This window comes from Perognathus longimembris, chromosome 1, assembly GCF_023159225.1.
Source record: "Perognathus longimembris pacificus isolate PPM17 chromosome 1, ASM2315922v1, whole genome shotgun sequence".
Classification (NCBI taxonomy): domain Eukaryota; kingdom Metazoa; phylum Chordata; class Mammalia; order Rodentia; family Heteromyidae; genus Perognathus; species Perognathus longimembris.
In genome coordinates, this window is record NC_063161.1 from 6,468,719 (window position 1) to 6,491,127 (window position 22,409).

General features: G+C 38.4%; 1 protein-coding gene across 1 annotated transcript in view; it reads left to right on the plus strand.

The window, feature by feature from the left end:
* Enthd1 (ENTH domain containing 1) overlaps nt 1–22,409 on the plus strand; it is a 107,965-nt gene that overhangs the window by 52,426 nt on the left and 33,130 nt on the right. The window contains exons 4-5 of the mRNA XM_048355066.1: nt 74–195; nt 6,343–6,466. Coding sequence (XP_048211023.1) covers nt 74–195; nt 6,343–6,466 — 246 coding nt within the window. The remainder of the gene's footprint in view (nt 1–73; nt 196–6,342; nt 6,467–22,409) is intronic.

Sequence of the window (22,409 nt, forward strand, 5' to 3'; positions counted from 1 at the left end):
GGTTAACTTAAAAAATATGAACTAATGTAAGACATGACCGCAGCCAGAACTGAATATTGGCTTTTTGTTTTAGCGGAAAATGCTTCCAAGATGGGAATGCTGCCAGAGCAGTGCCAAGACCTCCATTTAGCTGCGGAAGCCCCACTGTCCAAGGAACCTCTGCCACTCAAGAAGAAGGCCTGGAAGTCAACAGAGGTGGGCTTTGTTGAGGTTTCCTACAGCTGTGAAAGCAAGTTACCAAGAATGCTATGCTTTAAAGCACAACAATATGTTACAGTTCTGCAGGTTAAAAGTCTGACTCTAGTCTCACTAGGCTAAAATTAGTGTCTTCTGGGCTGCCTTCTTGCCTTCCTTTCTGGAAGATAGCTTATTTTCTTGCCTCTCAGCTTTATGTGTTTGTTCTAAGAGAAGTTTTGTGGGGCCAGGAGCTTGGCCTAGTGGTAGAGTGCTGTGCTAGCCTAGCATGCATGAAGCCCTGGGTTCAATTCCTTGGTACCACATACACAGAAAAAGGCAGAAGTGGCGCTGTGGCTCAGGTCATAGAGTGCTTTGTCTTGAGGGGAAAAGAAAAAAGAGAAGATTTGCTTATCTTTCCACATTGCTTTTTGGTACTTTTTTGTTATGCAAGTCAAATTGTTAAAGTTTTCCTTTATGATTTATGCTTTTTTTTAAGTCTCTAAGAAATTATTTCTTATGCTTATTTTAACAAAGTCACTTATTTCTAAATATTAAGGTTTTTACATGCTCTAAAATTTTTACTATATTTGTACATGGATAGACTATATTCACTGAAATGCCCATCTTTCTCTACTCATTTATACTTTTTAAATAAAATAACTATAGACTCACAGGCAGTTGTAAAAATAGTACAGATTCCTGGGTATCCTTTACTCAGGGAATGAATGAACAAGGGAAGCAATTTCAACAACTTCTTCCTTATTTTCTTCTACCACTGCACAAGCTGCCTTCTTTCAGGGAATAAAGCCAATGGCATCTGCCTGTTGTTAGGCAGATGTATCGGTTCTGTTTCTGGTGCTGTTCTCCTTTTCCTCTCATTTTGATGTCCTACCTTTAAGTCCTGAGGGAGGGAGCTCCCAGAACCAATACATGCTCTGTTCTTTCTTCAGTGTTCTTTGACCTTCTCAGACATAGACCTACTTTTTCTTTTCTTTTTCCATATACTTATTCGTTCTTGTTTGTACTTCCAAATGCCCACTTACATTTTTAATTCTGTCTTGTCACTCTTAAATTACTACTTTTTTCTTATTGCCTTGAATAGTTTCTGTTTTATATCTATTAGTTACCTTTTAAAGGACTATAAACTGACTTTCAATACTTTTCGTTTGGGCTTACTTCATACTGTAAAAGAGTGAACTCAGTTTTCTTTCTGTTTTGGAATATTGGATTGTTAGCTCATTTTGCAGGGCTTGTTGTTGTTGTTGTGTATACTCTCTAGTGTACTTTTACCCCTACCTGCCTAACAGGTTTTCATTTGCCTACTCCTGACTACCAGGACTGCCTGTCCACACTAAGGACTTACACTGGCAGCTTGAAACTCCTTTCTTTGTCCTGGTCTCAGAGATACTACACATTTGGTCCCCAGGCTAAGGGATACCTACCTCCATGTAATGTTTTTAGAAACCACAGCCCTAGGGGCTGGGGATATGGCCTAGTGGCAAGAGTGTTTGCTTCGTATACATGAAGCCCTGGGTTCGATTCCCCTGCACCACATATATAGAAAATGACCAGAAGTGGCACTGTGGCTCAAGTGGTAGAGTGCTAGCCCTGAACAAAAAGAAGCCAGGGACAGTGTTCAGGCCCTGAGTCCAAGCTCCAGGACTGGCAAAGATAAATAAATAAATAAATAAATAAAAATAGAAACCACAGCCCCAAGCTGTGACTGACAAGTTAGTTCTCCTTTCTTTATGAACAGGGGATCCCAGTAGTTGAGCATAATTTCAGTCACTGAGCCCATATTCAACACATCAGTTTCCAAAGGACATATAAATAAATCTGTGTTTATCCCTCCAAAGTTAAGCTCCTGATTTTCTCTGCCTTTTTCTAGATCCAGAGCTCTAATGTTCCATAGCTTTAGCCATTGATGTGTTTCTGTTCATGCCATCATCCGTAAAGATGTTTATCTTGGTTTTGGTTATGACCATATCTTTTTCTTTACATGTCTGGCTATGAAGATACTTAAAGAATCATTTTGAGTAGAACTTATGCCCTTATAACTACTTTGAAATTCTTGTTCACTTGTTTTTGTTTACTGCGTATTTCTCCCACTAGAAGGAAAGCTCCTTGAGAGAAGAGACTTTTTAGTGTTATTCATTACTGAATCTGTAGATGACAAATTTTGACAAATGAGGAAGTAAATTACTAGCAGATACTGTGTATTAACTTTTCTTTCCTGAGACAGTGCTTGTTTGTGGTACTCTGCTTAGAGTGCTTTGTGTAAAATTTCTTGCCGTAATTACAGTGAAGGAGGTTGGAATTATTTCTTGAACTTATGTCATCAGCCCTAAACTCCAACTCAATTAGAGATTTGACTCAGCTTCTTTTCTAGCAGCTCAGAAAGGCGCATTAACATTTTACTGTTGTTTAATTGCAAAATAGCTCACAGATTGAAAATAGATTACCTTAGAAGACATTAAGATAAAATTATTTTTAAATTTTTGATCTGCCTATTTACTGTTGATAGCTTTTAAGTAGAATATAGACTGGACTCTCTTGTGTACTTGGAAGTCAGACATAAGCTATCTAGGGTTTCATATGAGTTTTAAAATCCCAATTATTGTTTTTTTCACCTTTTACAAAACCCCACTGTTACTGATTTATATCATTCCATATCTTATGTCAGAAATAAACATGGTACCCTTTTCTCAAAAGAAGTTTAGAAACTGACTTTTCTTTTTCAAAACATGACTGAATAGCCCATATCCTATTGACAAACATATCTTCCTGTTACTGCAGGAATATCCGATGTAATCCAATATGCCCTCTTGAGTAGTCTGTTCCTGTAGCAGAAGTCACAACCTAGCAAGTTGAACAGTAAAGCTGATTGTGGTTGCAAATGAATTGCATCTACATTAACATTTTCATGTTCCTAGTACAGAACAAGAAATAAACTTGGTTGTTGATTGCTTAAGCAGAATGAGAGTGCTTAAAAATATCCTTTAAAAATTTAAGTAGAAACATCTTTATTCTCTCCACATATGGAAGAAAAATTATCTTAAAAGCAGTGAACAAAATTCAGAACAGAATAGAGCTTTCAAAAGTGGAACAGTGCTTCCTAAGTGGTACTTTCAAAACTAAGTAAAGCCTCTACACTTATGACAGGCATAGGTCTGCTTTCTCTTTCATACCATCCAGAATATTTATTAAATTTCCTAATAAGGTTATTTATGGCTTTTCACCACCTCAAAGCCCTCCTTTTTTTTTTTTTTTTTTTTTTTTGCTAAAGGGGGTTGAACAATGAGACTGTGAAATCTTTTGGTCTCAGTTGTTCCTATAGCAACAGAAAGGGTTCTCACAAGTTATGGTGACCAAAACCTTCAGTCTAGTTGTGAGTTACTGAATTATAGTGATAGGTGATAAATATTTATCTTCTACCACTTCCACTTGCTATATTTTCCTACATGAAGAATATACAAATTTTATCCTCTGGTTTATTTCCACACCATTTATTATATTTGCAAAAATTAAAACTCATCAAAGTTGTTAGAGAAATGGAAATTAAGCTTCCTCCAATTACGTTTATTCATCATTCTGGTTTTTTTTTTCTGGATCTTTGCTTCATGTGTAAAAGTTCTTTTTTTCTCATGTTTTTGCTTTTACTATTTCTTTTTAAATTAAGAAATTATTAATACAAAAATTCAAACAATGTTAAAAGGCCAAAGAATGAAGAACAAAATTTCTTCTTGTTCTCTGTTTCTGCTTTCCTCTCCCAAAAGCACCTACTACTAGCATTTTTTTAAAAAATGAATTCTTGGGAAAGCTTTTATGTCAGCACATTATTTTTTTACCTAAATGAAATCACTCAATATATATTGCTTGGTAGCCTGCTCAAAACTAACAAATTCATCTTTCTTCATAATAAATGTAATCATTTCTTTATACTGTTCCAAAATAGGGTTCTTTCACTACACTACATACTATGAGCATATTTTTATACCAGTTCATATTCTGTGCTGTGTTTTTGAGGTATAAATTAATCTTTATTCAATCATTCCCTATTGATGATCATCTCAGTAATTTTTCTGGTTTTAGTTCTTAAAGCAGTGTTTCCATTAAAATTCTCATATGTATATTTTTTCATGATGATGTCCGGGGTATAGAATTGTTGAAAGTTTATGCACTACTTATGTTTAGTTGTGAAAGGTATGGCCAAGTTGCCATCCTGAAAGTTGCACCAATTTATATCTACAACCTATGTATCAGAGTAACTCCTGCTCTTTCCATATTTGTGATTTTTCCCATTTTGACAGTAAAAAGGGGCTGAAAATATTGTTTTAAAAATTATATGTAAAATTCAACATTTTTATGTGCTTATTATTGAGCATTTATGTTTCTTTTTTGTTACTTCTACTCATGTTGTTTGCTAGTTTTCCTACTTTGTTTTTCATGTTTTGCACGATTGTTCTTTGAGACAGAGTCTCACTTCTTGGTCAGGCATGTGCTTGGGCCATGATCTACCTATTTTTATACTTCCAAAGCAGCTAAGATACCAGATGCATGCCACCACAACCGGTTCTTAGTTGAGAAGGGATCTCTCCAACTTTTCTGCATGGACTGTGCTTGATAATGACTCTAACAATCTTAGCCTCTCAAGCAGCGAGGATTACAGGCATGAGCCACCAGTTCCCAGGTCCATTTTAACTTTATGACTTTTTTGTCTTACAAAAGTATTTAATTTTCATGTAGTCAAATTTACTTGTCTTTCCTTTATTACTTTTAGATTTAAGTATTCTTATAAAGACTTTTCTTACTCTAATGCTTTATAAAAAATATCATCTTGGCTTTTAGGGAAAAAAATGACATTTTAAGTTTAGAGCAAAATTGAGCAGAAGCTGTTTCCACCACATTCACAGCCTCCTTCTCTATCAGGATCCTCTACCAGAATGAACCTATAGTTTTAAGTTGTAGTCACTCCAAGTCTGTAGTTTACATTAGTTTCACCCTTGGTATTATACATCTATAGGTTTAGATAAATGTGTAATGACACCAATCTACTACTATAGTGTTATACAGAATAGCTTCATTGCCATAAACATCCTTACATAATTTAAAAATGTAATCCCTGAAAGTGCAAAATAAAATTAAATAAGTTTACCTTGCATTTATTTGTTTTTCTGTGACATTGGTATTTTGACTTTTGAGATTTCTGAGTATAATATGAACAGTAACCATGTGATATTCTGTATCTTTTTTTTATATCTTTAACAACTGGGATTCTCAGCATGGGAAAAAGGAGATATGAATGTTAGATAGAAGATATCATAATCCAGCAGACTTGAGTTGAGTTGGTAGTATACCAACATAAACTCATGTAATTTCTTATATCAACAAACTAAAGGAGAAAAATCATAACATGATCTGTTGATGCAGCGAAGCATTTGACAAAATTCAACACTTATTTTTAAAAAACTCTCAGCAAATGAAATTTAAAAGTGAGCAAATGATATGAACAGTTGTTTTAGGAAATACAGATGTAAACAAGCACATGGAAAAAATAAAAATAGTGACAGCATCAAGTGCTGGTGAGGATGTGAAAAAATTATCTCTCTCATATTACTAGCAAGAACACAAAATAGAATAGCTACTCTGGAAAACAGTTTAGTAGCTTATAAAACAGAACCTGAAACTCCCATATGGCTCGGAAATTACCTTCCTAGTCATTATCCTACTAAAAGGAAAACCCACTTATATCCTATTAAGACCTATACAAACGTTCATAGTCATTTATTTCATTTGTAATAACCCAAATGTAAAAACAACCCAGATATCCTTAAGTGGTTGAAACACTCATGCCTTGAATATTCCTCAGCTGTGAGAAGGGAAAAACAAATTGATATACACGAGAATTTGTATTAATGTCTAGGAATTATATTAAGTATAAAAAAACAAATCCTCAAAGGGTACATAAATTACAGAAACATAGAACAGTAGGAAAAGATTTCTAGAAGTAGTGGGAGATAGGTGTTTATTATGAAAGAGACTTAAGAAGGAGTCATGTGACTGTGATGGAAATGTTTTGTATCTTGACTCAGTCAATGTCAATATCCCAGATTAGACTTACTTTTATTTTTTTCAACTCTTGGGTTCTTTCCTGTTTTATGTTAGGACCTGATGCTGTTTTATGATGAGGATCCAAAGCCAGTTTTGCCAACAATACCTCCTTGCATTATCTCTTCAACTACAAAGTTGTCTGAAGGAGAGGCAGAAGTTGGTGACCTCTGGGATACAGGTAATTTGGATAAGGGAGGGGAGTTTATATGAATCGGAAGTACTAAGAAGGAAATATACAAATAGTAGATTTTATTTTGTTCACTGTAGCAACAGTTAATGTGGACAATGAAAGACAAGACCAGCATGATAAATTCAGTCCACACAATGTCCTGTAATCTTGTTTTGTCATTTGTTTCCATGTTTTTCCTGTCTTTTCATTTTCTTTTAGTTTCAAAATTAACTACAAGCCTTTTAATATTCTGCAGTATATTTTAAAAATAAAAAATTAATTTTAGTTTCTTGTTTTTATTAACTTATTTTGATAGTTTTAACATGACATCTTTTTTAAACAAATATGCAAAAAGGCAGTTACCTAATACATATCCTACAAATTAATCATTTCTTGAATAATTGGCATTAGAGAAAGACAAAGTGTAAGATTACACAAATCTAGCTTCTAGTCAGTCATATCTGAGCTGTACAGCTAGTCCAGGTCCTCTAGGATCTGATGCCAGCAGACTGAGTCCATCTAGTCTATGTTTTTGGTGAACTCTCTACTTGCAATACTTTCTTCCTCTTAGTCTTCTCAGCAAATGGGGTAGAAGATCTCTTGCCAAGGTAGGAATAAGCAGTTTATCTTCTTTGCTTTGGTTTGCATCTAGGTATTCTTTCCTTCATCACAGAAGTAGCCTCATGGTGAGTTCAGTCTTCTCCCTCTTACACACCTCAAATTTTCCTCTTATATAGACCCTCAATATCCAAAATACAAAAACTGTAGTACATTAGTATAGGTTCATTTTATCTTACAAACTCACATTCATATGTATCATTTCATATAAAGCCAGTTTACAAGAACACTGAACATATTTTAATAAGAACAAAAACAAGATTTGGGGGTCATAGTGATATTTGTATACTGTGGTATTCGTATGAATACTTACAAATGGTTACAATTTTTAGGCAGCTTATTTGGTATTCTTAAAATAAAGTCAACAAATCCCCAATCCAGAAGCTTGGAAGAAGAGCAGCAAGGAAAACTTTTTTTATATTCTAGCATTGCCTAACATTTTTCCCTCCTGACATTTTTTTTAAAAATAGACTTTGTATGAGATCACTTTTAGATTCACACTGAAATTGAGTAGAATGTATAGAGTTTGCCTATTCCTCATCCCCACACATGCACAGCCTTTTCCACTATCAATTTTCCATATCAAAAGGGCACATTTGTTACAATTGATAAATCTATGTGTACATGGTCATTATTCTAAGTCCTTAGTTTATATGACAGTTGTTCTTGGTGTTGTATATTCCGTGGGTTTCACGAATGATATATTTGTATGCATGATTGTACAGAATAGTTTCACTGCCTTAATATTCCCGTATATTGCCTATTCATCCCACCTGTCCACAAGCCCTGGCAACTACTGATCCTTTTACTGTCTCCACAGTTTTCCTCTTCCAGCATGCCACAGAGTTGGAATCATAATCTGTAACCTTTTCAGAATGGCTTCTTCCACTTGGTGGAATGCATTGAAACTTCTTCTATCTCTTTTCATGGCTTGATAGCTCATTCCTTTTGACTGCTGAATAGAGTGGACCACAGTTCATTCAACACCTAGGGCAGGACATCTGGGTGTTTCAATCTTTGTCAGGTATGAGTAAAGCTGCTTATAAATATCAAGGACAGGTTTTTGTGTGAGCATATTTTCCCTTTTAATACTTTAAAACAAGTGAAATTAAGCAAAAATGAGTATTGGAGGCAACCCTTAAGAGGAAAAACAGTCACAAAACATGTTGCAGTATGATCCTACTGTATACTGGGCTTAGACCTAAGGACCTTGATCCTGGTTTTCTTTCTTTTCTCCTGTCTTTTCTTGACTTCCTTTAAATGCCTTGCTAAAATGTAGATCTTAGCATTTTACTTCCCAGTTTCAAAACATTCAACAGAGCCAGGCACTGGTGTCTCAAGCCTATAATTCTGGCTAATCAAAAGGCTGAGATTTTAAAAAAAAGAAAGAAAGAAGGAAAATTGATTCAAAGCCAACCTGGGCAGAAAAACCCATGTACTCCATTTCCAAAGTAACCTGCAAAAGCCAGGCAGCCAAGGGAGTAATCCAAACAAGTGTGAGGTCTTTAGTTCATACTCTGATAACAGGGGAAAAAAATCCAATAGTCCTTCACTGCTAATCAAGAGGAGTCTGATTTCTTTCATATCATCATGTAAAACTTTCTTAGTTTGGTCTCAAGCCAATCTTTCAGACTGTGTCACTCAGTACTGCAGTTGTTTACGATCTTCTGTGACATTTATTACATCTGTTGTTTCCTCTCTTTAGAATGCCTTTTTTCTGGTCACTTTGGCTATATAACACATTCCCCTAAAACACTGCAGTGTAAAATAACTGTTTATTATGTTCATAAACTCTGTGAGTCAGGAACTAGGACAAGGCACAGTAGGGATGGTTTGTCTCTGCCCCATGATGTCTATCTGGGCCTCAGCTGGGGAATTTAAAGGCTGGGCTGGAATCCTCTTGCGCTTACTTCCTTAAGTGTCTGGCAGTTGCTGCTGGCTGTTCTCAGAGGCCTCAGTTCCTCTCTACATGAATCTATTTGTGTGGTCTTTCCACTCTGACTTATTTGAGCTTCCTCACAGTGTGGTGACTGAGTTCCCTGGGTGAGCATTCTGTGGAAGCAAAGACCCACTAGAAACTGAATAATCTCAGAGGTCATACTGTGCTGCTCAAGGCAATCACAAGTTTCAAGGGAGAGCGCATGTAGTAGACACACCTCTCCTTGGAGGCGCATCAATGTCAATTGAAAGAAAATCACATTGGGTGGGGAGTATGTTATTACAGTCATCTTTGGAAAATGTAATCTGCTACAGCCTTCCACCAAATTATAAATTGCCTGACAAAACCCTATCCAAATAGCAAGGTCCAGAGAAAATAATGTCACCACTGCTGTAAAATCTCCAACTGGCTTATAACACAAGCCAGTTTCTTTTCATGGTGTCCCACAGGGCTTTTTCCATACCTCTGTTAGGGAATTATTAAGTCATAATAATTTTATAAATTATATTTACTTTACAGTTATATAAGTTAATAAGTGAATATACTCTTATTTTAAAAATTCATTCTAGGTAAAGCTACCTGTCCCCACTGTCCTTTACCCCAAAACACTTCTATCTCCACAAGGTTATTAACAATTTGGTGTTTGTTTTCTAGGCTTTCCTTTGCATTTCCATGCAAATGTAAATGTGCATTTCAAAGTATACAGAATTGATATTATTTTGTTTTTAAAAAATTCTATATTTTCCTGGGGCTGGGGATATAGCCTAGTGGCAAGAGTGCCTGTCTCGGATACACGAGGCCCTAGGTTCGATTCCCCAGCACCACATATACACAGAAAACGGCCAGAAGCGGCGCTGTGGCTCAAGTGGCAGAGTGCTAGCCTTGAGCAGGAAGAAGCCAGGGACAGTGCTCAGGCCCTGAGTCCAAGGCCCAGGACTGGCCAAAAAAAAAAAAAAAAAAATTCTATATTTTCCTGAAACTTAAACTAAACTTTAGAATAATATCAGTTGACTACCCTTCAAAATACGTCAATATTTAGAGATTTACCTTTTTTTCTCAAAAACTTCTGTGGTATTAGGTACTGGTTTATTCCTCTATTAATTGATATTTTGGTGTTGTATATTTTTCATTATAAATAATACTTTGGTGAAAAGCCTTGTACACATATGTGAATCTTTTTAGGGTAATTTTCTAGAAATGAAATCCTTGGACCATAATATATGCCCATTTTCATTTTACTTAATGCTGCCAAATAGTACCTCAAAATATCAATGTCAATACCTATTCTCTTAAACCCTAGCATTTGATTTATTTAGTTTTATATTTGCTGGTCCTAAGGCTTAAACTCCAGGCCTAGGCATTATCCCTGAGCTTTTTGGCTCAAGGTTAGTGCTCTACTACTTTGAGCCACAGCACCATTTTCAGCTTTTTGGTAGTTAATTGGAGATGGAACACTTATGGACTTTCCTGCTCAGGCTGGCTTCAAACCCTGATCCTTAGATCTCAGTCTCTTGAGTAGCTAGGACTACCTGTATGAGCCACTAATGCCCAACTCAATCCATTTTATTTTTATCACTCATATAGAAGTTGCATCACATAGTAGGCATAATTTGAATATTCCAACATATTATTTCTGTCTCCTGTGGATTGTGTATTTACATAAGTTACCTATTTTTCTTTTCTATTGTCTATTCATTTAAATTAATTTTGTAGCATTGTATACATAAATGTCTACACATTTATGTTACTGATCTTTCCTCTGTAATGTGTTGCAAATAAAATCTTTCAGGCTGTAAATTGTCTTCCAGCTTTCTTAATGTTGTCTTCTTTGAAGTTTGATTTTTCTGTATCATTATTCTTTTCCTTCCTAACATGTATATGAACTTTAAAAGATTACTTTCCCTGAAGGACATTCATTATACATATTCATCCATATTATATTTTAATTGAGTTATTTAGTCCATCTGGATTCCAAGTGTTTCAAAATGATTGTAGATAAAGGCAGAATGCTTATGGGCTAATCAGTTTTTCTGTTTGAAATGACTTTTTAAACTGTACTAAATAGTATCTGTTTAACAACTGTTCTGTTCCATTAATCCTTTTCCTGTTCTTGCTGTTTAATTTTTTGTATATTAATACATTTTATCTGCTTAACTAGTATTATACTAATGGCCACTTAGATTATTTCTGTATTTTAAATATTATATAAACAACTATGAAATAACACCATTTCTCCCCTTTTAAAGCAAGCTTTTATTTGTGTTTTTCCATGAGTTGATACAGATTCTAAACTACATTATTCCGAATTTCTGTTGGCAATTCTGTCTGGTTCATTAACTTACCTTGTCAACAGATGGTTCTGAGTTCCATGTTCTGACTTTGGAAACTTCTGCCTACAGCAAAAATAAAGTAACCAAATTATTCTGTCCCACATCTTCAATTCTGCTATCTGTCTCCGTGCCTCCTCGGGCTCACAGCAATTTGATCTTGTTCCAAAATGACCTACCTAGTGAGCAGGCCTTACTTCTTCACTTGGCACCCCACTCATAATCTAAACGATATATACTTTAGTTTCAAAGACTCTTGAACTCTGTATAAATGGTGGTGTTCTGAATTTATTTTTATGACATTTTGTCACATGGTATTCTTAAGATTCATCCCTGTATGTAGGACTGTCATTTGCTTTCACTACTGTGTAGTGTTACAGTGTACATATTATATTGTATTTGCTTCCTATGGTACAGAATACATACTGTCGTATTTTCACATTGTAAATAAGGCTATTTATGACCTTGTTTAGCTTGAACAGGATTCTTGTCCTCGTGGACAAGAACTTCTCTAGAATATGTATTTAAAGCAAAATTGTTGTGTTGTTAGATAGATACAAGTACCTTTAGATTTGCTAGATGATACTGATTGTTTTCCAAAGTTCTAGCTGCTCCATAATCTCACCAACCAATCCATATTCTTTCTATTTTTAAATAGTTGCCAGTCTAGAAATTAGTATCTCATTTGTTCCAAAATGTATTTTTTAAAATGAAGTTGAGCATATTTTAATATGTTGAAACATTTAATAGGTATGACTCAGTCATGTTTCCTCACCTGTGAAATATCTGTGTGTATGTCTTTTGGACATTTTTCTCTTTGGTTGTTTATCTTAACTTGCCTATGGGAGATCTTTATTTTGGAGGCTAGTAAGCATTCCATCTTGTATGTGTTTTTTCACTTCCTGACTAGTCTTTTCACTCATGGGGATGTTTTAAATAAAAGAAGTTCTGAATTTTAATAAGATGGAATCTGATTCTTTATAATTTATATTTTTGTGCCTTATGTAAATTAGGGACAGTATTGGGGTTTGTATTTAGGGCTTTTTGCTTTTTGCCAAGGAGATGCTCCACTACTTTTCAAGGTAGACTTTTACTTTTTTTTTTGAACTTGGCCTGAGCACTGTCCCTGGCTTCTTTTTGCACAAAGCTAGCACTCTACCACTTGAGCCACAGCACCACTTCTGGCCGTTTTCTATATATTTGGTGCTGAGGAATCAAACCCAGCACTTCATGTATGTGAGGCAAGCACTCTACCACTAGGCCATATTCTCAGCTCCCAACTTTTACATGTATCCAAGTCAGCAATCCTCCTGTTTGTGCTTCCCTATGTCATGGGAGATGACAAGCCACCTGCCACTGTGCCCAGCCATTGCTTGTGCTTCCCCTATGGCTGGAATGACATGCATGCCCCATTGCACCCAGTCAGTGGTTGAGAGAGTGTCTCACAAACTTGTTTTTGCCCAGGCTGGCCTCAAACCACAATTCCTCAATCTCTATTATGTATATATGTGTATAGATCTACCAGTCATATGACCGTCTTTGCATCAGTCAATAGTTATAGTCACTCTACTTTTGTAATAGTTCTTGATGACTTTTCCTTCATCAGGAGTGTTTTGGCTATTTCTGACCTTTTGCTTTTCATCCTGTTGGACAGAACTACATACCATACATTGTGAAAGGAACAATACCCAAACTATGATGATGGCCTGTTGATGGTCAGCAAGTACTTCTGAGTGGTACTTCACTTCTAGGTAGTATGGACATACTTGGAAAGTTCTCCATGCATCTGTAGATACATTGAAGAAGGAGTCGTGAAGGAGTAGGAGCAGGTACCATTGGGTCTCTTGAGCTGACTTTACTTGGCTCAGATATGTTAATTTAATCCAACAATGAATGGCACTAGATATCTCTCTAATTTTGTGTTCTACAGATCAGATTGTACTCATTGCTTGAAGGGGCATAGTCACTTGCTGTCCTGTTGCCAGGCATTCAGTCTTCTTCAGGGCCCAGTAGTAAGCCAAGAGTTGCTTTTCAAATGGGTAGTAATGATACAGAAGGCATGACCTTACTCCAAAGCTTCCAGGTCAGCTTTGTAAATTTTCCTGCTGAGAATCACTAGAGGCTTCCATGAGCAGCTCTGTCTGCCTCAGGCACTTGCATTACCTTGGAATCTGCTTAGGTCATGTGGTGCAAATGTCATGGCACCTTATCCAGTGGTCTCACCAGCCTTTTCTTGCTTTGATCCTCACTCAAAATGATCAGTAACTGGTGAGAGCAGTACCAAAACTCAGGCAAGTGCCCTCAGACTTTGAGAGGCCCACAGTTATTGTGCTTTTTTCTTTGTATAATCACTTTAATGGTCTGGTGTGATGTTAGATGTCAAGAACATCCAGATGGGGCTGGGGATATGGCCTAGTGGCAAGAGTGCCTGCCTCATATACATGAGGCCCTGGGTTCGATTCCCCAGCACCACATATACAGAAAATGGCCAGAAGTGGCGCTGTGGCTCAAGTGGCAGAGTGCTAGCCTTGAGCAAAAAAGAAGCCAGGGACAGTGCTCAGGCCCAGAGTCCAAGCCCCAGGACTGGCCAAAAAAAAAAAAAAAGAACATCCAGATGTACTACATACATCTATGGCTGGATTATAAAAATCTTCCTCAAAGGGAATTATGAGGTTCTGTCTCTCTGAATTTAGGAATTGAATGTTCCATGATAACACTAGTTAAGTTTCCCACCTATATATATCTGGAAAAGCTTAGGAGGCTGCCTTTCTACTTCCTGGAGATTCTATGGGTCATTAAACATCTCTCCACTTTCCTGAAAGTAAAAAGGGAAGTTATTGCTTCCCCATGGAGGGAAAGAACACTGGTTATCATGCCTACCATGTCTCCCAGAATTAAATGTTACAGTGTAGCTGTTGCTACTCTGAAATTCCAGTATTCCCACTGAGCTCTGGATGATTGCATTGTATCATCCCTATGATCATCTCCAATGTATCAATGACATCCACTACAAAGAGAGCTCCTCAGTGATGCTGGGGCCCTGATCCACTATGCTTCTTTAGTGCCTCCGTGAAGGGTGTGTCTTGCAGAACAGTTTGGCAGTCCCAACAGCCTCGGAGCTTCTAGAATGTAGGATTCTGGAGTGTTAGGAGAGGTGCTTTTTCCTCAAGTCCTACTCATGTGCGCTTTCTCATTCTTGCTCTTTTGTTCTGCTGAGATGTTACAGACTCAGGAGCCTTCTCAAGCATTTTATTAAATATCAACACCTACTTCCACTTCCTGCTTATTTTCTCTATTGCACTTTTCAACATCTGACATACTGAATAGCTCATCGTTGACTTGAAGACATAACTGGACCACTCTCATGCATCATAGTGAACTTGCCACTAAGTGTAGCACTGTTTTTGTCCTTACTGTTTGTTTCTTCTAGGTATACATGGCAAGAAGCAGTTGCCTGTAATTTTCACGTTTTACCCACAAAGTGTTTTGTTTTGTTTTCAGGTCCTGGGCTTGAACTCTAGGCCTAGGTGCTGTCCCTAAGCTTCTTTTGCTCTACTACTTGAGCCACAGCTCCACTTCTGGCTTCTTCTCAGTAGCTTATTCTTTTTTTTTTTGCCAGTCCTGGGCCTTGGACTCAGGGCCTGAGCACTGTCCCTGGCTTCTTTTTGCTCAAGGCCAGCACTCTGCCACCTGAGCCACAGCGCCCCTTCTGGCCGTTTTCCATATATGTGGTGCTGGGGAATCGAACCGAGAGCTTCATGTGTAGGAGGCAAGTGCTCTTGCCACTAGGCCATATTCCCAGCCCCAACAGTAGCTTATTCTTGATAAGAGTCTCATGGCCTTTCCTGCCCCTGCTGGCTTCAAAACTCAATCCTCAGATCTCAACTTCCTAAGTAACTAGGATTACAGACATGAGCCCAATGTACTATGAAAGACTTTCATTGAAGTGAATGAGTAGGTTAAACAAAGCCAGTCATCTGTAATAGAATTTGATTAAAAGATCAGAAGGATAGTGGCTAGTTGTAGCTGAGTGCTGGTAGCTCATACCTGTAATTCTTGCTACTCAGTGGACTGAGATCTGAGGATCACAGTTTGAAACCAGCCCAGACAGGAAAGCCCATGAGACTCTTATCTACAATTAAGCACCAGAAAAATCAAAAGTGGAGCTGTGGTTCAAATGAGAGCTAGCCTTGAGCAAATAGAAGCTTAGGTGCAGAGCCCAAACCTTGAATTCAAACCCAGGACACACGCATGCACGTATGCACATGCACACACACACACACACACACACCCATACACACATACACACACAGGCCAACTTTTATCACGTTATGGTCAACTTTTTTCATCATTGTGGTGATTAAAAGAAATGCTGACTTGTAGCACAATGTTTGAGTAGCAAGTGTGAGTCTATGAATTCAATTTCTAGTACCCCCTTCCCCAGAAAAAGGAAGAAAGGGGAAAAATATTGAGAAAAATTGACTTTTGAACTACTTATCAATTTTAGGTCAAGAAAGTATCTCAGGGCTGGGGATATAGCCTAGTGGCAAGAGTGCCTGCCTCGGATACACGAGGCCCTAGGTTCGATTCCCCAGCACCACATATACAGAAAACGGCCAGAAGCGGCGCTGTGGCTCAAGTGGCAGAGTGCTAGCCTTGAGCAGGAAGAAGCCAGGGACAGTGCTCAGGCCCTGAGTCCAAGGCCCAGGACTGGCCAAAAAAAAAAAAAAAAAAGAAAGTATCTCACCTAAATGTTTTCTGTTTTACTACTGAGTGTGTGTATTGTAAGCATGTGTTATAAGCACATTCACAGTTCAGATTATGAGAATAAAGCGTAATCTAAACTAAATTGACAGGTTCTTTATTAAAATAATTGTGATTGCTCAGATGAATAAGCCCTAAGTTAACATTTTATTCACATGAAACTAACAGCTATATGTGCTTAGTCCCAGGAGAGAAGATTATTCACCCAACTTACCAAATGCCTACTATATGCCAGTCATTGTGCCAGCTCCTAGATATTCAGTTAACAAGATCTCTGCTTTCCTAGTACCATGGGTTGGAACAGACACAATTAGATCCAATGGGACAGAGGAGATGTCAGAACAGGAGGTCATGAAGGCTTTCTGGAGAAAGTGCTATCCAGACTGTGTGCCAATCATTTGTGTATGAGATAGATAAGGAAAATCCAGTGTTTAAACAACTTGCCCAAGAGCTCAGAGCTGGAAAGAGGCAGAGTCAGGATTTTAAGCAAGTCTGATCCCAGAACTTGTGCTGTGTTTCACACCTTCTGACTGAGACCCCCATAGCTAGATATGTGTTTCACACCATGACACATTACATGTGTACACACAAACACATGCATACACACAGCCCTGAAGCAAGTTTCTCAGTTTCACAAAACAATACTTATTGACAATGTACTACAATCTCTTTTATTTAGTCAGTTTTATTTTAAAAACATGAAACATTTATTTTAAAACATTACATGTGATCCACAAAATTGACTTTACAATGCACAGTTTGGAAAATAGCTCACAATGCTATTTTAGTTTAGCAAAACAAACCAAGCCAAGTGATGAGCAAAGAGCCTACTCAGGAGTAAACAGTAGGTGAAGGCCAGGGCCAGAAAAACAAGTTTAGTGAGGTCTTAGGCCTAAGTAGATGGCAGGAGGGATGCCACATGAAGCCAGAGGTGAGCAAGGTCTTACAGATAAAAGTAGCCATATGTTGGACCAAGCCAGAATATTTCTTAAAGTGAAAGGACACTCAGTGAGTAATTACCCTGGCTTTGGTATAGGCCAGGATAAGAGATAAACCCAAAGCTTTCCAAGAAGCTTTCCTGGTAAGCCAGGCCAAGGAGTCTCCATTGTGTTTCCAAAACAATGGGGAGTCCTTCAGGCAAGGCTCCTTCCTTTAGAAAGATGACTATGAAGGCATTCTAAAGAAAGGATGGAAACAGGCTAGGTAAGAACAGTCAGATAAGCTCTATCTTGCATTGACCTCTACTTACCTGGAGGTTTCCTCTACTAGATCTGAGCTTTCCCAAGTACCATGTTCTCTCACACTCCCTCATCCCCACCTGCAATTCCTATTCATTTGTCTGAATCCTCTCCATCCTCACGGTTCAGCTAAGATATCACTTCTTCCAGAAAGCCTTCCTGACAAGGTGAACACAGGGCTCTTAGGGTGCCCTGAGCCTCCTACAGATTCTGCTGTGTTGTCATTTTCTTCTGCTTCCCCCAATCAGACTTACTAGATTGTCAGTTTGGGAAAGCTAGGATGTGTCTTGTTCATCATCATAGTCTTTATTTCTGATCCAGAAACAGACATTTGCATGTAGTAAGCTGAGTAGCATTGGAAATGCCCCTCAACAAAGCAGCCATTCCCAGCTGCTGTTCCTGAGCCTTTTGTGTGTTGTTTAAAAGTGTCTTCAAAAAGACTCACCACAGTTTTTAAAGAAAGACAGCCAGGGCAGAACAGTGGGAGTGCTTAGAGCTCACTACCACCTGCAGAGTCACTTGTGAAACTTCTGCTTTCTCATTCCTAGTTGACACCTCATCATTATATTAGCTAAAGTCTGTTTGAAAGTGCCCAAAACACATGGATAATTTCCTTAGACCTGGCCTTGATGAAGATCCAGTATTGTTTGCTTAGCTTTTTCTTACAGGTATCTCCAAGTGTGATGTCTGTTCAGCTAGTTTCTGACCCCCAGGAACCACTCCCCCATCTTGCATGGTAGGACCTCTGGATTGCTGATTCAGAGGTGCTCTTCCCAGGTCCTTTCATCACCCTTTCTTCTGTACTGCTTCTATCCTGCTCTGCACTCAGGTGAAAGGGACAGGGTAAGGCTGAAATGTTGCTCACCTCCCAGGCACCACCTGGAAATGTGTAACTCCTCTTCACTCAGAATAAAAACAACTTGAGAGAGGGTTGTTGTTTTTTCCCCTCTGCTTTGTTCACTGGCTGAGTGTTCATGCTAAGAACAATGGCTAGCAAATAGCAGATGAATGTCTAGACTCTTTCTAGTCTCAATGAATCCTTCTTGGATTGGATGTTGAGTGAACTAGAAACTGGAAATCAGTTGAAAAGAGAGAGAAAAGAAGCTTGAGGATGACCTAAGGTTAAGGAGATATAATGTTCAATATTACTGATGCTTTGTTGAAATAGAATTCTCTTCAGTGAATCCATATGATCTAATTTTTATACACTAAGGAATGTTGTTGGGGTCCAGCCTTGGCCTTGAGGGGGAAGGGCATTGGAGAGTGCACCCGAGACGCCGCCCTTCCCCCAGCCCTGGGGAATGCGGAAGCAGGCCACAATTCTCTGGGTCCGGAACCAGAAGAACTGGCTTTGCAACCAGCCCCCAACTTTCTCGCCAGCCCATGTGCCCCCCATTCTCGCGGGCTTTTCACCCCTGGGGTGTCGCTATCCAAGTGACGTTAGCTCATGAGGGGGTCCTATGATAAGCTCGCAGCCTATCCTCAGCGCTCTGGCCGATCACCTTTTCTCTCCTCACCTCCTACCATATCAGCCTTTGCCCCTCCCTAATAAATCAGATTTGCTCTGAAGCATCTCCGAGGTCCGCGTATGCCCGGCTTTCTTCACGGGTAAGGAGGGAGGTAAAGCAGTCTCGTATGGCCCCGTGCACCTGAGGTCTTTCCTGAGCCCCCCACTCCACCCTGGCCTTACCTGCAGGTCGGGTGACCAGGGGAGAGGGTGAGAAAGGGAGCTGTTAGAGCACAGCAGAGCCTTGATTCCCGCGCCAGGGGAGGAGAACCGAGCGAGCCCGGCAGAATGTTGTTCATATTTATTGATTGGCAGAATGGTAGGAGCTTTTGGGACCCAATTTAGTCAACCAACTCTTTAAATTAGAGACAGAACCCAGGGATTATTCAGCTTATTATAAACATAAACCAAAATAATTATCAACAACTAGATGTTCATTATAAAATGGACATAAAAAATTCCAAAAGGAGCCAGGTGGTGGTGGCTCACACCTATAATCCTCACTACTCAGGAGGCTGAAGTCTGAGAATCATAGTTCAAAGCCAGCCTGGTCAGAAAAGTCCATGAGACTCTTACCTCCAAAAAACTACTCAGAAAAGGCCAGAACTGACACTATGGCTCAAGTAGTAGAGCATTAGCCTTGAGCAAAAAGAAGTTCAGACACATAGTCTATGCCCTGAGTTCAAGCCCTAGGACTGGCAATAATAATAATAATAATAAATTCTAGAAGGAAAGGTTGAGACATTATGCTTTACCTCAGTTCCTACTGTGTCTCGGGTTCTGTGATGGGCATAGATTTATGGTAGTAACTACAGCAAATCCTGTCTTTCCCCTAGGAGCTTCTGTTCTGGTGAAGGTAGCAGGTATTTGGCAAATAAAGTAAGTATAAGTTGTAACACAAGCCATGAAGAAAATAAACAGGGAGCTTTGTAAAGCTGTGATAGGAGAGTTAGCTTCAGTGAGGTCAGTGAGCATCTTCTCCACAGAGAAGGTAAGTCACAAAGAATGAAGAAGCCTGGCATGGCTGAGATGCCGAGCATGAAGGAGGGCGGGGTGAGAGGAGAGGAAACGTCATGCAGAGTGCAAGTCTTGGGTGAGTTTGGACTGAATGCTGAGAACCCTGGGAATATTTGAAGCAGAGAAGAATCTGATTTTATCACTACTTTATATTTAAGTAGTTTATGTTTACATTTAAGTAAGAGGAGAGAATTATCTGATTGAGGAGTTGGAGCAGAGAAATCACATAGCAGCTGTACCCTAGGGACCACCCAGGTGATCGTGACTGAGGGCAGAAGCGGCAGCTGTGGAGAAGAGTGGGCAGATGTGACATGGGTCACATGTGGAGCGCAGCCCAGGATTTCCTGATGAGTGGTTGTTAGAGGGATGGAAACAAACATGACTTCTGCTTTTCTCCTTTTTAGAATTAAGTGCATAAAGATGCCATTTACTGACAAGGGGCCAGCTGGAGAGAGATCAGGTTTAGGAGACATACTAGGAGCTATATATCTTGGATATGTTGTCTTTGAGATGCTTATGAGGTATCTATTCAAAATCCTTATTTACCATTCTGGAAATATTATCTGTTGGAGCTCTAAAATAATGAAATAAAATTTTAGGTGCTGTCTTTCTTATTACTTTGATCAGGTTCTCTTTCTTTGAGAAACCCAACTTTAAAATTTTTTAACTGTAATTACTGGACACTGGTGTATATATGCTGTACATTTCAGAAATTTGAAATGAATATTGGTCATTACCAAATACACCTAAGCCTCTTAATAATATTTTGTCTTTTTGTCCTTGTCTCTTACTGCATATGAACTTGGAAATGCTTGATTGCTTGGAATCTTCAATCACTACATTGTGACAAATCTCTGATAATGATTACTTAAATGACATCTCTCTGTCCCTGCCTGGGCTGTTATAATACCTTTGCTAGCGATCTCCCTGTTTGAGCCTTGCTCTTGGCCATCATCATGTCACTTTCACTTCAGAACAGCCCTCCTGATTTCTCACATTTCTAGCAGTATAGCAGACTAGTCACTCAGCAGGAACTACTGCTATTCAAGCAAACAAATAAGCAACCCTAGATTCTGGATAAAAGATACCTACTGATCATTATGTTCACGGAGGCTAAAGGAAATTTCTAAGGGCAAAACAGGAGGGAAATAAACCTGAGAGTTAAAACCTAGTTCAAGCAGGGAATGAACATAAATGAATCCAAAGACAGTTTTCCCAAAAGGCAACTGCTAATGCCAACATCACAGCTGAGAACTAAGCTTTTGGCCAATAGTATGGGCAGACCCCTACTTCTTCCTTAAGTTAGAGCTCTGAAAGGAGCCAACATACTCTATTTCAGCAATCCCTCTCCAAGAATATACCTAGATCCTCTTTGGAGGAGCATGCACAGTATGGACATCCTGCCCCCCAGGTCTCTTACAGATTAACCCTCAGCCCTATATATGTGACAGTGACTACAGAAAAGATAAAGGAAAAAGTGAGAATCTCTACAAGTAAGCTATGGATTTAGTCCCTAAGGATTTCATATTTTTTAATTATTAGCTACAGAATATTATGAAATGTTTGAAAAAATAAGGAATCAATAGGATCCGTTGTTAGACAGATTTGAAAAATAACCTATAAACTGTAGAAAGAAAAAATAACACTAAAATAGTTCAGATAAAACGGAAGTGAACATTTGTGAGTTGGTATGTGTATCAGAAATAATTCCCTAGAATGCAACAGAGGCCTAGGAAAGGGAAAATATTAAAGAAATGTTAAGACATACAAATGATAAATAAAGTTTAATATAGCCAACAGAATTCCCAAAGTCAAGATATGTGTAGAAAGACAGGCAGTATTTGCTTCCAGAAATGATAAAAGATATAAATTCAGAGATACAGGAAGCACAGGATACTTCAGGTAGGAGAACTGAGTTGAAAAACTGCAGGCTCACATATTATAGTGAGCCTGTAGTAAAAGACCGAAGACAGACTAAAAGGCCAAGCCTCTATTAAAGAATATTGGCTAGACTTCTCGACAGCAGTGTGGGAGTTCAAAGGCAGAGAACCTAAAATGTTGACAGGTATTTAAGAATAGAGTGAAATAAAGACATTTCAAAACAAAATTTTCAAATGAGCAAAACCTGAGTTAAGTACCACAAGCACCCATTAAAGGAATTTGTATTTCAAGAAGGAAATGCTTCTAGAAGGAAGATCTGAGATATAGGAAAGAAGGATGAGCCAAAAATCAGTAAGTACTAGGTAAATTGAAACAAATCGAATCTCTATATAGTAATTATAATATCTCAGGGAGCAGGATGCTGTGGCCTTTAAACAGCAGCAGTATGTGCAATTTTTGTTAATAGTTCTTGGTATCATACTATGGGAAAATGGCAAGCACAAGATGGGGCCAGATCTCAAGGTCCATTTGGGCAGAAGAGAAAGGCATTATATGAAACACTGAGTACCCTAGAACAAAAAAATAGTCTTCCCTGCATGAAGTAGGCAGAAAGGGCAGGCTGTAGGGCTGTAAGACAGCTGGTTGTGTGTGATTGTTACTG